This window comes from Astyanax mexicanus, chromosome 18 (assembly GCF_023375975.1).
Source record: "Astyanax mexicanus isolate ESR-SI-001 chromosome 18, AstMex3_surface, whole genome shotgun sequence".
Taxonomy (NCBI): domain Eukaryota; kingdom Metazoa; phylum Chordata; class Actinopteri; order Characiformes; family Acestrorhamphidae; genus Astyanax; species Astyanax mexicanus.
In genome coordinates this window covers 15901926-15916448 of record NC_064425.1, presented here as the reverse complement: position 1 = coordinate 15916448, position 14523 = coordinate 15901926, and the positions used below count along the sequence as shown (strand labels likewise).

Here is a 14523-nt window from a genome sequence, read left to right as displayed (position 1 = left end):
TTTTATATTAAATCACAGGTAACGTTATTATAAAAAAGTAGGATCTGTGTTGTTGAGGCTGGGAGCGGGCTGTGTGTGAGCGGGTGCTCGGGGCGCAGGGCGGCGCTGTGGGTAGATTTTCAGGGCTGAGCCGCGGAGTCTTCCTTCTGCCAGCGCGACGCGGATGACGTTCAACAACAAAGATGGCAGGAAACAGCAACTATTGGGAAGGTGAGGTGGCAGATTGGCGTTATTTAGGCTGTATGTGGTGTTTTAAGCGCTCGGGAGACGTTTATTCTAACTTTTCCGCTCTGTATGGTGCTGTCTGAGGCGGCCAGGCCTGACCGAAACACAGGGACACACTTTACCAGAGCGCCGTTAAGTAACGCTAGCGCGGGTAGCTAAGCTAAGCTAAGCTAAGCTGGCTAACGTAACGTCAGTGATTTAGCCGAGCACGGAGTCGGGTAGCCGGTGTTAATAATGTTCAGCTAGAATATCAAACTCCTTACAGAATAATTTGTCAGCTATTTTTATGAATACCTGACTGGTGATATAGCCTGTTTATTATCCTAATGGCTTCGTCTAACAACTGAAGAGTGATGTAGTTAGCTAGCTAATTAGCAAGCTAGCCAGCTGGCTGTGGGTTAGAGTTGGGATAAGTTAGCTTAGCTGACGCTATATAACTACAGACCTGGAAAAAAATAAGAGAACACTTTATTTTCTGAATCAGTTTATCTGATTTTGCTATTTATGGGTATACTGTATGTTTGAGTAAAATTGACATTGTTGTTTTATTCTATAAACTACGGATAATATTTCTCCCAAATTCCAATAAAAATATTGACGTTTAAAGCTTAACGTTATTTTAACTTAACGTTATTTACAGAAAATGTGAAATGGCTAAAATATCACAAAAAGATGCAGAGATTTCAGACAAAGCTTCAAAAAATGCAAAGAAAACAAGTTCATATTCATAAAGCTTTAAGGAATAACCCTGGTTTTATGCTTCTGACATGTTCTCCTCCACCAGACTTACACACCGCTTTTGACATCTTCCTCAAAACTATATTTTAGAGCTTTTAAATTTGGTAAAATCAAAAACTCATCATTTTAAGTGTTTTCCTATAATTTTTTTCCAGCGCTGTATCTATAGACCTAACGCTAGCTAGTTATCGAGCTATGTATCCTAGTCCATTTAACGCTGGTTAATGTATTATATAATCTTGTTGATATGTAGATGTTCCTGTCTTACAAAGCAGAAAATAAAGGAATATTGAGCTCTGTGATAAAAGCACTTTAGTTACAACGTAAACGCAACTCGCTAGTTAAAAAATCTGCTTTGTTTGCCCCATGTTTCATTAGCTAATCTAGGTTAATTAGCTAGCTATCTACCTCTCATTCAGACTGACAGGCATCTGATAACATGGTGTCATCCACTGACTGATATCATGGCCTTCTTTTTAAAGTCTTCTTGTGTGTGATTGGCATTAGATGTAAGTAGTAGTATTTTCTTATTGCCCTGACATTTTGATAAGATATGATAAGAAAATGTATCACAATACCATAAAATATCAATATATGAAATCAATGCACACTAGAAGACTTGTGATATTTGTTTGTTTACAACATGGTACAGTCTGTCCTGAAAGTTTCTTTAAGTATTGATATGGTAAAAACAGAGGTGGAAAGTAATGAATTACATTTACTCAAGTTACTGTAATTGAGTAGATTTTATGAGTAATTTATCATTTTTAAAGTAGTTTTTAAAATAGGGAATTTAAATTTTACTCAAGTACATTTTTGACACAAGTAATTTACTTTGCTACATTGGAAAACTCCCCGTTACTGAGTAAAAAAAATGCTGGGGGAAAAAAAAAACAATTGTCTCAATTAAAAAAAAAAAATTGGCACCGATGCTCGCGCGTGGAATAACGAGGCAATAACGTCCTCATGCAATGCAAAATGTGCCCCACCAGACAGCTGTCAGCTTTCAAAACTTTCACATCAAACCTGCGGAAGCATGTGGTGTAAGTACTTTTATCATTAAACAATCTGCTTAAATGTTAAAAAACATGTAAATAGCAGTTAAAGCATAGCAATGGCAAGTTAAAATATAATAATAATGAACTGTAAAACTATAAAAATACAGTTTATAGTAACCTATATTACCATAACTTTTTAATAGTAAAGAAAAAAAAATGGATCATAGAAACCTATGCCACTTGTTTTATGGGGTGGTCTGAATAAATACTGCCTTAAAGGTCCAAATAATTATGTGGAATAATAGTTCATTAAACAAAATTTAATTTATTATTTGTTTTTACTTTTGTATATCAAATAATTAAAAGTTTTTACTCAAAGTACATTTTAAATTGAGTACTTTTTGCTTTTACTCGAGTAGATTTTTAGATGGGTACTTTTACTTGAGTAGAATTTTAGCAAAGTAAAGGTACTTTTACTTAATTACAATTTTTCAGTACCTTTTCCACCTCTGGGTAAAAATATATCACCCATTAGCCTGTGATTATGTACACTAACAATGGTGACTATATTGTTATATTGACTATACTGACATTGATATAGAGAGATGATATCGTATTAAATGATTTTTTGTGTGTGTTTCTCTCAAATCAAATGCCAACCATACACTAGAAAACTTTAACAGTTCTAAAAGTGTAAAAAAAAATCCATTGTTTGGTTGGTATTAGAATGTCAAAAAGATATAGCATAATGTGGACAAGACCCTGGTTAAATGAACTAAGACAGCTGCCAAAAAGCTAATATTATTAATATTATCAAGATAGATGCACACTGTAACTCTTGCAGCTCTCATGTGTTTTCCTTATGACATTTTAAATTGGTCTGCTTCAAAGAAATTGCCTGGAAAGAAAGACTTTGGTGTGAGGCCGGCATTAAATGTAATCTAGGGGTGCCCAATCCTGGTCCTGGAGGTCTGACAATCTGCACGTTTCCTGTAGAAACCTAATCTATTGATCAAGGTAGTAAAGGCCATGCATCAGAATGAAGTCTTTAGGCTGCTAGGTTTCCAGGACCATGATTGGGCACACTTTATGCCAATGAACCCTCTTCTCTAATATTTGTGTTTTTTTTTTTGTTTTTTTTTGTCCTGTTAAAGACTTGCGCAAGCAGGCCAGACAGCTGGAGAATGAGCTCGACCTGAAGCTGGTGTCCTTCAGTAAACTGTGCACCAGCTACAGCAGCTCGCGGGATGGTCGGAGAGGAGACAGGTACCTGTGAATAGCAGCAAGTGAAGCTGCAGCGACACAGTTGCATTTATGTTTAATTTATGACTGTCGAAACACCCTTTTCTTATTTTAGTTTTGTTCTCTGTTTTCCTTTCTAACAGTTCTGACACAACACCCCTCCTCAACAACTCCACTCAAGACAGAATGTTTGAGACCATGTCAGTCGAGATTGAGCAGCTTCTTGCTAAAGTTAGTAATCTTTATTTTTTTGTTGTTGTTATTGAGCTTATGGTATACTATGATATGAAAATGTATGGTGCTTATACCATGGACCTTTTTTTATTACCGATATTGGTGGAAATATACAATTTCTTACCCACACACGTACATCTCCATTCTACCTTGACTGCCCAATAGTTTCAACATCTGACACCAACTTCAAACACATTCAGTGCAGAAAACAACAGACAATAATAAACAAAAACATCTAAAATCAGCAGCAGCATGGGATTATTTTGGATACCCCCTAGAGGAATTGTTGGTTCATCGACATTGTCAAGACAAGCTGTTTGTAGTGCTTTGTCTGTTAGCATCGTAATGTTAACCTGTCTGAGCCCAGCTGTTATTTCACCTATCCCGCTATTCTAGGAGTCATAGTGCAGGTTCAGAATAACCTTCTAACATGTTATAGGTATCAGAGCAAACAACAAAAGTTTAAATACTGCTCTGAATTTTTTTTGTTTCCTTTATTTTGCTATTTATAGGAATATGTATGATTAAAATTAACATTGTTGTTTTATTCCATAAATTATGATTATTATTTCCAATAATGAGAAATGGCTGAAATAACAAAAAATATAATAATGCAAAGAAAACAAGTTCATATTCATAAAGTTTTAAGCATCCAGAAATGATTATTGGGTGGTTTTTAATCACAGTTTTCATGCATCTTGGCATGTTCTCCTCCACCAGTCTTACACATTGCTTTTGGATAACTTTATGCCACTCCTGGTGGAAAAATTCAAGCAGTTCTGCTTGGTTTGATGGCTGGTGATCATCCATCTTCCTCTTGATTACATTCCAAAGATTTTCAATTTGGTAAAATCTCTCTTTTTTTTTTTTTTTTACAGAGCTGTATATGAACAATATGAAAACAGCTAAATCCATGTATTTCCAGAAATGTATTAAAATCCCTTAGCAGCCATCCAGGGCATAGGTATTGGTCTGTGAAGCACCCTATTTATAAATCTGTTTATATGTATTGTTCTGTTGATGCTTTAGGGTATGGATCACCAATCTTATCCACAATAGGCCGGTGTGGGTTCAGGATTTTATTCAAATAAAGCAGAAGCACTTCTAATTGTACTTGCTCAGTCAGCTAGCTTAAGCCTTTAAACAAGTGGTTAACTATATAGGATGTGCTTCTGCTTGGTTGGTATGAAAACCTGAACCCACACCCGCCCATAGTAGATAATATTGGTAACCCATGCTTTTATGGTAATTGTGAAATAGTGTAATGCAGTGATACCCTGATATTTTCTGATGTGGTGATTATTCCATGAAAATCTCATGTTGCCACTAATTTGATCATATTAGATATGTTAATGGGCTACAATAAAAAACGGATTATCCCTTCAGTGTCTCTTAATGTCTAGGCTATGGTATCTACACCATTTTTTCTCTGGTTTCATATTTCACAGGATAACCACAGGTTTAAGTGTGATTTATTTTTATATTTATTTATTCATTTTTGTCCTGTTCTCTTTATTCTAGCTTACAGGTATAAATGACAAAATGGCAGAGTATGCGAGCACACCAGGAGTGACGTCTCATAACGCTGCTCTAATGCACACCCTCCAAAGGCATAGAGACATTCTACAGGTAAGAGACCTGACACTTGTTGCCTTCCTGCTTCTTTATTCATTTAAAATAATCTTCATACTGTCTTATGCTTTTAAGAAGGCCTCTTTAATTGAACCTCTTAAAACGCCTTTTTAGCATCTTCATTTTTATGTGTGCAGTGTGTTAACATTATTGTTGTATCACTTTTTGTTTTGTTTCCTTTTTTGCCTTTTTTTTCTGTACAGGACTACACACACGAGTTTCACAAAACCAAAACCAACTTTCTGGCAGTCAGAGAGAGGGAGGATCTTCTCGGGTCTGTCAGGAAAGACATTGAGTGAGTGTTCATTTCCTCAAAACCTTTCTGTTTTAGCTTCTGTCCACTTAAGGCTGGTTTATACCCACTGTGGATGTGGATAGGGCTCTTTAAAGTGACGCACCTTGGTCTTTTTTTATTATTATTTTTTATTCAACAAAAGCTCCTCCTCTTTATTGATCAGCAACTACAAGCTCCAGTGTGGTTGCCTATGTGTGATCAGTGTGTGTTTGCAATGGAGTGTGTTGGGAATTTTTTTTTACCCTCATGTTATGTTACGAGTCAAATCGACCCGTTTAAAAGTTTGAAGATCTAGGAAAAATAGTTAAAAGGATTTTTTTCACTATAAAACTTCTTCTGCTTGCATTAATAAGTGTAATTTAGATATAACCCCCCTGCGATAAACAAAAACGAAACACTAAAAACACAAAAAAAAGTTTGACACTAAAAAAAAGTTTGAACAAGTGATTATCCTGATTGAACTATTACCTGTAAGAGGTAAGGAACACAAATTGACCCGGAACATTGTTGCTGTTACTGACAAATAAACATAAAAGGAGGGTTAAAACCATTTAAGAATGAAAGCGTTAAGGGACACTCACATAATTAATAATCAGAATCAGAATCGGGCTTTATTGGCCAAGTATGCTCACACATACAAGGAATTTGTGTTTGGTTTCAGTAGCTCACAGTGCACAATAATTGACAATAACATTACAGAAGTAAAACATTTACTCACATAAACACACGCACACACATACAAACATACCTGTAACCTAACTTTACGTGTGCAGAGTTGTATATTTACAGTAAAGTGCTGAGTGCAGCAGTAAGGACACTGGTGCAGTCTGAATAAATAATTAAGTTAAACTGAGTTAAATAAGGCATATAAATATGAGAACAGAAGAATTACTTGCAGAGACAGTACAGTGTGTTGTAGCCACTATCACCAGATTAGTAAAGTGCAGTACAGAGGGTGAACAGAGTGAGAGGGGTGACATGGATATGGATGTATGTAACAGTCTTGTGTGGATGTAACAGACTGTATCCTGGATGTTATGTTGTAGTGTTCAGCTATTCATGAGAGTGATGGCGTGTGGGAAGAAGCTTCTCTGTAGTCTGGTGGTCTTGATCTTCAGTTGGCTAAAACGCCGTCCTGAGGGGAGACGCTGGAACAGGTGGTGTCCAGGGTGTGACGCATCAGAGACAATGTTCTCTGCTCTTTTCCTGGTTCTGGAGGTGTGTAGATCTGGCAGGGTGGGTAGCTTCACACCGATGGTCCTCTCTGCAGACCTGATGATGCGCTGCAGTCGGTGGATATCATGTTTGGAAGCTGAGCTGCCCCACACTGTGATGGATGTGGTGAGGACAGACTCAATGGTGGCGGTGTAGAACTGCACCATCAACTCCTGGGGCAGGTTGAACTTCCTCAGCAGACGCAGGAAGTACAGTCTCTGCTGGGCTTTCTTGATGATGGTGCTGATGTTGCAGTCCCATTTCAGGTCCTTGGAGATTGTTGTACCAAGGAACTTGTAGGAATCCACAGCCATCACAGTACTGTTGAGGATGGTGAGTGCTGGAAGGGTTGGGGGGCTTCTCCTGAAGTCCACTCTCATCTCCACTGTTTTTGCTGTGTTCAGCTCCAGGTTGTTGTAGTTGCTCCAGAGCACCACCTGCTCAACAACCCGTCTGTAAGCAGACTCGTCACTGTCCCGGATCAGACCAATGACTGTCAAATCGTCTGCAAACTTCAGGATTTTGACTGTGGGGTCTGTGGAGGTACACTCGTTTGTGTAGAGTGAGAAGAGCAGAGGGGAGAGAACACAACCTTGTGGAGCTCCTGTGCTGATGGTCCTGGTTCCTGAGGTGATCTTTCCCAGCCTCACCTGCTGCTCTCTGCCAGTGAGGAAGCTGGTAATCCACTGGCAGGTGGAGGCTGGCACGCTTTATTTATTTATAAATAAATAAAGCTAGGTTTTCTCCGCTAGGTTACAAACTTACAACAACTTGTAAATTCATCTTCACCCAGTTATATATGCAGTCCCAAAATTCATTTACATATAAACACTGGGGTTTACATATAAACACTGTTTCCTTTATCCCTTGATTTTACTGTGTGGGAAAGAGCAGCTTTTATCTTCATGCTTGAACAACTTTGTGCTGCAGCGCTACCATAGCTCTGGCGTTAAAGTATTTGGTCACTGGGGGTAGTGGCACAAGAGGTATGAACATTGAGCAATGTGGATTGGCGAGCTGTGTGCATCGGGCTGTATCCACATCCGCATCCACTCTAGGAATGAACCAGCCTTAAATTTCTCAGTAATATATGCCATAAAGGCTTTATAATGCAATATTTTATTTTAATTTAAGTGTAATCTTACCATATTGTATTACACTTTTGTGTTCTTGTTCTGTTGTCTTTGTTTGAGTAGTGTGATTTACTTCAAAACATAGTTTGATATATATATACAGTCTTAGGCAAAAGGTTGGGCAACCGTGGTCAGATTACATTATGGTCACATGTTCTATAGTAAACACACTTCTGCATATTTGAAAGCATATTCATTGTTAACATATTTAAAAAGGTGTAACTCTTTAACTTTTTTGGGGCTTTTTCCAAGTTAGATTTGAGCCACTTTCATATGTGGTTCTAGATTAGATGCATCTTATCCAGTTCATGGGCATGATACATGAATGTGAACAGTCATGTGCTCAGATCTGATCTCAGTAATATAATGCAACATTATTTATGCTAAACACAAAGTATTTTGTTTGGGGATAATTGGAGGCTATATTACTAAGCTCAGAATCATTTAGTCTAGCAGAAGTCAGTATCAGTCTAGTCTTAGATGGCCTCATTATAGCACTTAATGAACCATGGGTAGAAGCAGCCTCAGGTAGCACTCTTTGGCATAGTGCAGTCGCCTCAGTATTGCAGGGGTGTGATGACAGTGTCTGAATTTCAAACATGCATCTGGTTGTCCTCCACATAGGCATATCTTCGCTTTCCAATGAAAAACACTTATCTCCATTTTTGTCGATGTTTAGTTTACTACATAATTTGAACAGACAAACTGTCCCTTACACTGTGCAAAATTTACAAAATTCTTTATGAACGGGCCAATAGAAACTTTTCAAAATTACCTGAAATAAACTCTTTACATTGACTTTCATTGAAGGTTTACAAGGTTTTATCTCTCTCCTGTAAAAAAAAAGTTGCTGTTTTGGAGATAAGTGTTTTCATTGGACAGCGACGATATGCAGATAGTAAAATGTAGCCCATAGTTGCATAAATGGCCTGCTCATTCATAATTCCATTAATATATCATTTTAAAAAATGTGTGAACATACAGGTAAAATAATAAATAAACCAATAAAACTAAAAAAACTAAAAGAAACTGAGACTTTCCCTAAGACTGCTTTAACAGTCTGTTTGATGGTAGATGCTTTCCTTGTACATCCGCCATGTTGTAAGCTACCTGTAGGTCCTGTGATGACATTTTAGGATTGTTGAGAACTTTTTTACACAGCTTGCACTCTGCTCCAGGGCTGAACTTGCTGTGATATTCTGGCCTGACCATGTTGGCAGAGGCTTTAATTTTTTTTCTTTATTATTTTTATGAGATTAGAAGAGCCGATGCCTTGTAAAACTAATTTGCATCTGTAACTTTCAGCCTGAAGGCCTCAGAGAGCTCTTTGCATCTGGCCATGGTGATCCACTCACTTCACACAACAGTCAAGACCAAAATTAACTAATGTGTGAGGTGTTTATAAGCCAGACTAATAATGGTGTAATGAGATATGTTGCACCTGATTCTTACAATGGTATTTAAAAATATATATATATTTCTCTGCTTCTGTTAGAGTAACTGTCTATACTGACCAGGAAACACTTTCTATTTAGTTTTCGAAGAGTTCTGTAAAAATTTGACTGTATTCAGCAGAAAGAGAGTTAGCAAGGTCAGGATGTTGGGTGAGCACCACCTTACCTCAACCTAAGTCCCAAAAGTCATCCCAAAAGTATCGGATGGAGCACCATCATTACAAAGAACAGAGTTCAACTGCTCCACAGCTCAATGCTGAGGACTTTAAACAATTTTACCCAAGCTTAGCATTAGGTATAGTACCAGCATGTTTCTGTTTTCCGCTCTAGAAAGACTTTTTCTTTTAGCAGTGTTACTCTACAGGGAGCAGAAAAGTTGAGTGTATGTTTGATTACTCATCTGTGTCAGCAGTGAGTTTATCTTAAAGCAGCTTGACACGTTCATTCAATAGACATTAGGTGTTGTTTTTTAAATTGCTTATTAGGCTTAATTAATACGATTAATCTGAATCTTTTTTTTCTGTCATTTTATCTGAGACAGTCATTTCAGTAATGAGGAAGTTTCACAGTATTACTCAACTTGTCCACCAGGTGTCAGCACTGACTTTTCTGAAGAAGTCTGCTGTGTAGTCAGCCGGTCTATCTGTGTTCACACACTTGTCTTTCCCAACCATGTTCTCTCTCTCTCTCTCTCTCTCTCTCTCTATCTCTCTCTCTTTCTCTCTCTCTGTGATTCTCTCTGAAGTCTCTGCTTTCAGCATGAGGGCAGCAGTGATCACACAGGGGTCGCCCATCTCTTAGCCCTTGTTCGTGGTGCTCCTCACGTTACCTTCTCTCCTCATTGATCCGTTTTGCACCACGGAGCACTGTGCAACCCCGGAAATGCCAGCAGGCAGATCTGACAAATCCTGTGTGTGTGATTTACAGGTTCCTGCCCTTTCACAGCCTTGTTGGAATGATTTAAGCTAGCTGTCAGTCTTCTGCTGCTTTGATTGGAAAAGACTGACAGTTGATTTGACACATCATTCCTAGACTGATAAGCTCTCCTCTACAGCTGTGCAGTTGTAACAACCCAAGAGAAGGGTTGGGAGTGCTTTATGGGAGGCTTGTGATGGTTTAGTGATTCAGTCACTGCCTTACATCATTGACTCTGGATGTCACGTGTGTCTCTTTCCAGTGAAATGGAGGATGATTTTAATTTGTGGAGGCAATAAAGCCTGGAATGTCGGCCCGGGGTTCAGAGCCAATCCAGAGCACTATAGGTGGATGTGGGTAGATTTACCCACCACTGCCCTGATTAACTGCTCGAGAAGGGCTGCTTTTCCAAGTAGTGCACTCATTCATTATTCACACTAAATGCTTTCTGTGGTAGAGCTGGCCCTGTGCACTAGGCAGACAGTGAGAGGAGGAGGAGGAGGAGGAGGAGGAGGATGAGGAAAGCAGCCATACCGTCCCACCTAGTCTTTAGTAGCTCAGTTTTGTGGATGTGGATCTTCTTTATTCTGTATTCCATATATTTTCTGCTGCATTGTATAGATACTGTTTCTAATGATGGTTTTGTGTACTATATTTAAAAAAAAAAAGTTCTAAGCACTCATATTTTTATTAGATGTTATAAACCTCTATGTACAGCCATTTTCTATTGACTATTACATGACTAATGCATGAGGAGAGGCTTTAATTGATGCACTGATTTAATGGATGAAAGATCCCATATCCAATATAAGATGAATGTGCTGCAAGGCACATTTACATAGAAAACGTGTGTGTAAGCAGTTGTGCGCATTCATTCATTGATGTTTGTGTGTGTGTGTTCTTTTATTTACCAGGACGTACAAGAGTGGCTCAGGGGTGAACAACAGACGAACAGAGCTTTTTCTTAAGGAGCATGAACACCTAAGAAAGTAAGCTTCTTTTTTAAATCTTTAATCATGTTAGAATGCATTGAATAAATTAAGGATTATGCAGTGCTTTTCTCCACCTAGGCCTGTAAAAAAAAATCCCTTTTTTATGTGAAGCATATAAAACTCAAAAAATTGCACTCATCCAGTCCTTCAGAATCCAAGTATATGTTGAATTTCTAATAACTGCTAATGCCAATCCTCTTCAAACAGTTTTTTTTATTTATGATGAAGCTACACAGTTCTGAGATAAAGACATACTTCCAGTTAATACTCAAGTCAGTCAACAATTATTTGATGTATTGTCTCTTAAGTAATTGTAATTGGATGATAATTTTATGCCGCTGACATAATAGTAGTATAATCACATAATAATGCAGTTTTATCTCTTAAAAAAGCAATGGACTTATAGGAATTGGACAATAAAAAGCAAGTAAGTACAAACAAAGTCGACATACATGCTGTACAGTAGTCTGCTGCCCCCTCTCAAATTTAAGCACACTCTTCAGAGCCAGTTTAAGACCAAACAAGAAGTACGGCATGGCCACCTGTGTTGATTTTCCTGTGGGAGTTATTTTATTTATCATTTTAAGAGTGAAAGACGTTGCAGTATTGTATGTCCCACTCAAATTAAAAAAAGAAGTTCAAGAATGACAGAAAACAGACAAAAATCCTTGTAACAACCCCACACTCATAAAACTACAATGTCTGTGTCTGTAGGAGGGATGGTTTATTTTCAAGGCAGCCAAAGCACTAGAACTGCAGATATAATGTAAAAATGGTTCAGACTGCTTTGATATCTTATAAAAGCACAAACTAGTACTAAAGGATTTGAATACTGTCCATTTGATCTGTCACAGCAGTGCAGCAAATAAAGAAGGCTTGGATGTGGATTGGGCTTAAAATAGTACAAACCCAATTATTTTAAGGGAGTTTTCACACCTACACTTTTTAGTCTGTTTAAAATGGACTTGTTTTGGTTCCAATCAGTTCATTTGTCACCATTGGTACCATTTGTTTGGGCAGGTGTGAAATACAGTAATCACAATTGGATGTGCAACAAATCAACTGCAACAAGACCCTTAACTAGAGACAGTATCGTCCTACAAACAAGCAGTTTGTTTGGGGCAAGAATGTGATGCAGTCTTAATTCAACCCAGCTGTCAGATGTACTCCACAAGTTTAAAATAAATGGTCTTGCAAGTGTAGTTTCAGCTGGTATATCACCCAGATAATTACTACAGCTGTAAACAAATGTCATCTCTGCAGTTAATTCATGTTAATTTGCACAGAAACAAGCTCTAATCCAGAAAACAGAACTTGCTTTCTATGTTTACTTTCTTGCTTTCTCTACAGACAGAACATTCTTACATGGTTTATTGCGCCACAATTAAAATTTTCCCTGTGTTTACAAACTTCTTAACTGATTTGAACCAGAGCAAACCAGTCATAGGTGTGAAAATAACAAAAAAAAAAGAACTATCCCTTTTTTTTCCCATTGCTCACTTTAGTGCTTGTAACACTGTGTGTACTTCCATGTGTCTTTCTGACCATTTGTTGTTGGGCCTTTCTGTGAATTCAGGGTGAAATATGAATCTGAATAATAATCTGAAACAAAAGTGCATAAAAAAACACCGTCACAATGGTAACTCTGTAACAGACAACTCGCTATAAAGTGATCAAAACCACTGGCATCTATTCACTTGACTTAAAAATGAGTTGTCATGTCATGTCGTCAAATCATCATTAATCTCAAACTGCTCAGGTGTTTCTGTTAGATTGAACTGAGATTCACCTGGGAAGACAGGTGAGCTTGACTTGATTTATTATAAAAAGCTATAAACAGAAAGGATGGTTGATGGTGGTTTTGGCAGTGTTTGTGCTCTGCTCCATTTGTTTCACAGTAGAGCTGCAGTTAATCAGTTTGCTAGAGGGGGGAAATGAGTAGACTGCAGCCTGGTGTCAGCATGCCGCTGTGCTTACTTAAACACATTTAAGGATACAATTGAAGATCTGTGGTAATTTATCAAAGCTTTAATAAAAAACAATAGATTTTTTTTAAATCTAGCAGTTCTTAGAATAGGTGATTTGAAGAAGTAAGCTTTAGCTTTCTCTCATCCTTTTCCAGTAAGAGTTATGAGAGAACGATGCAGGAGGTCCATTAATTAAAGACAAGTTCTCCAGGGTTTGCTCGCCACTTGGAGGCAATTTGCATGAAGAGGGGGAGCTGTGCCCTGACTGTAGGGACAGTTTTAGTAGGCGCCTTTCTGCCTGCAGTGTGGAGAGGCAGTTCTGGCTACATGCCTGCTTTGTTTCTCAGCAGAAAGCAGCAGTGTGCCCTCCCTCTCCTTGTGCAGGCAGTTTACAAACCAGCCCTGCTGCAGGGAGAAGGCAGAATGTGTCATAACACCCCTCCATGATCAGTCTACTTCTAACATTCTGGTGCCCCTACCTGAAGTCCATCACAAACATAGAATTTTTTAATATGCTATACATGCTAATACTAAGCACTAGTGCTGGGAGATGAGTGGAATTAATTTGGTTAATTAAATTACTGTTTAATTACTGGATAATCAAAATTGTACATCTTTTTTTGTTTATATAATTTTATTTCTAATTTTTCCCATTTTCTCCCCAATTTACACGGCCAATTACCCAATCCACTCATTAGGACTCCCCCTATCACTAGTAATGCCCCAACACACCAGGAGGGTGAAGACCAACACATGCTTCCTCCAATACATGTGAAGTCAGCCACCGCTTCTTTTTGAGCTGCTGCTGATGCAGCATTGCCGAGTAGCATCAGTGTACTCAGAGGAAAGCGCAGCGACTCACCCTAGGAGTGATGTGGGCAGAGAGCGCCATCTACCCACCCGGAGGGAGCGAGGGCCAAGCTTGATGGCAAAGCTGCATGAGCTGGGATTCGAACCTGCGAACTCCCGCTCATAGTGGCAGCGCTTTAGACCACTGGACCACTCAGCGCCTCAAAATTGTACATCTTTAAATATGAAAATCACTGCCAGTTCTTTACGACGTTCTCGACAGAAGCACAAGCATATCTACTAAGATGCCGTCGTACATGTTTAGTATGTAAAGATGTACCATTTTTTTAATTTTTAAAATCGTATAAAAAAAAACAAAAAAAACATTTGATCAATTAAATTATTTTGATTATCTTCCCAGCCCTGGTTTGCATGACACCAGCCCTGGTGTTCGGCACAACCAGCAAGCTGATTGGCTCTTTTTGCTGAAGGATGGGGACTTTAAGTCGCTGTCATGAATCAGTCATATATTATTGCGCATTTACTTTATATGTTTTTTTATATTTTATTTCTTTATTTATTATTATTATTTTTCTTTACACAATATCATCACACCCTATTAAGAATTTAATCACATTTGTAGTGGTCACAGTGATCACCAGACTTACTTAAACACAGTAGCCTAGTGGTGCTG

The 14523-nt window shown here is 38.2% G+C and overlaps 1 protein-coding gene across 1 annotated transcript in view; it reads left to right on the top strand.

The window, feature by feature from the left end:
• Nucleotides 1–50: 50 nt before the first annotated feature.
• Nucleotides 51–14523, top strand: part of gosr1 (golgi SNAP receptor complex member 1) — a 38045-nt gene continuing 23572 nt past the window's right edge. Inside the window, exons 1-6 of the mRNA XM_007245931.3 lie at nucleotides 51–210; nucleotides 3116–3227; nucleotides 3347–3434; nucleotides 4959–5066; nucleotides 5273–5364; nucleotides 10996–11070. Coding sequence (XP_007245993.1) covers nucleotides 183–210; nucleotides 3116–3227; nucleotides 3347–3434; nucleotides 4959–5066; nucleotides 5273–5364; nucleotides 10996–11070 — 503 coding nt within the window. The 5' untranslated portion in view covers nucleotides 51–182. The remainder of the gene's footprint in view (nucleotides 211–3115; nucleotides 3228–3346; nucleotides 3435–4958; nucleotides 5067–5272; nucleotides 5365–10995; nucleotides 11071–14523) is intronic.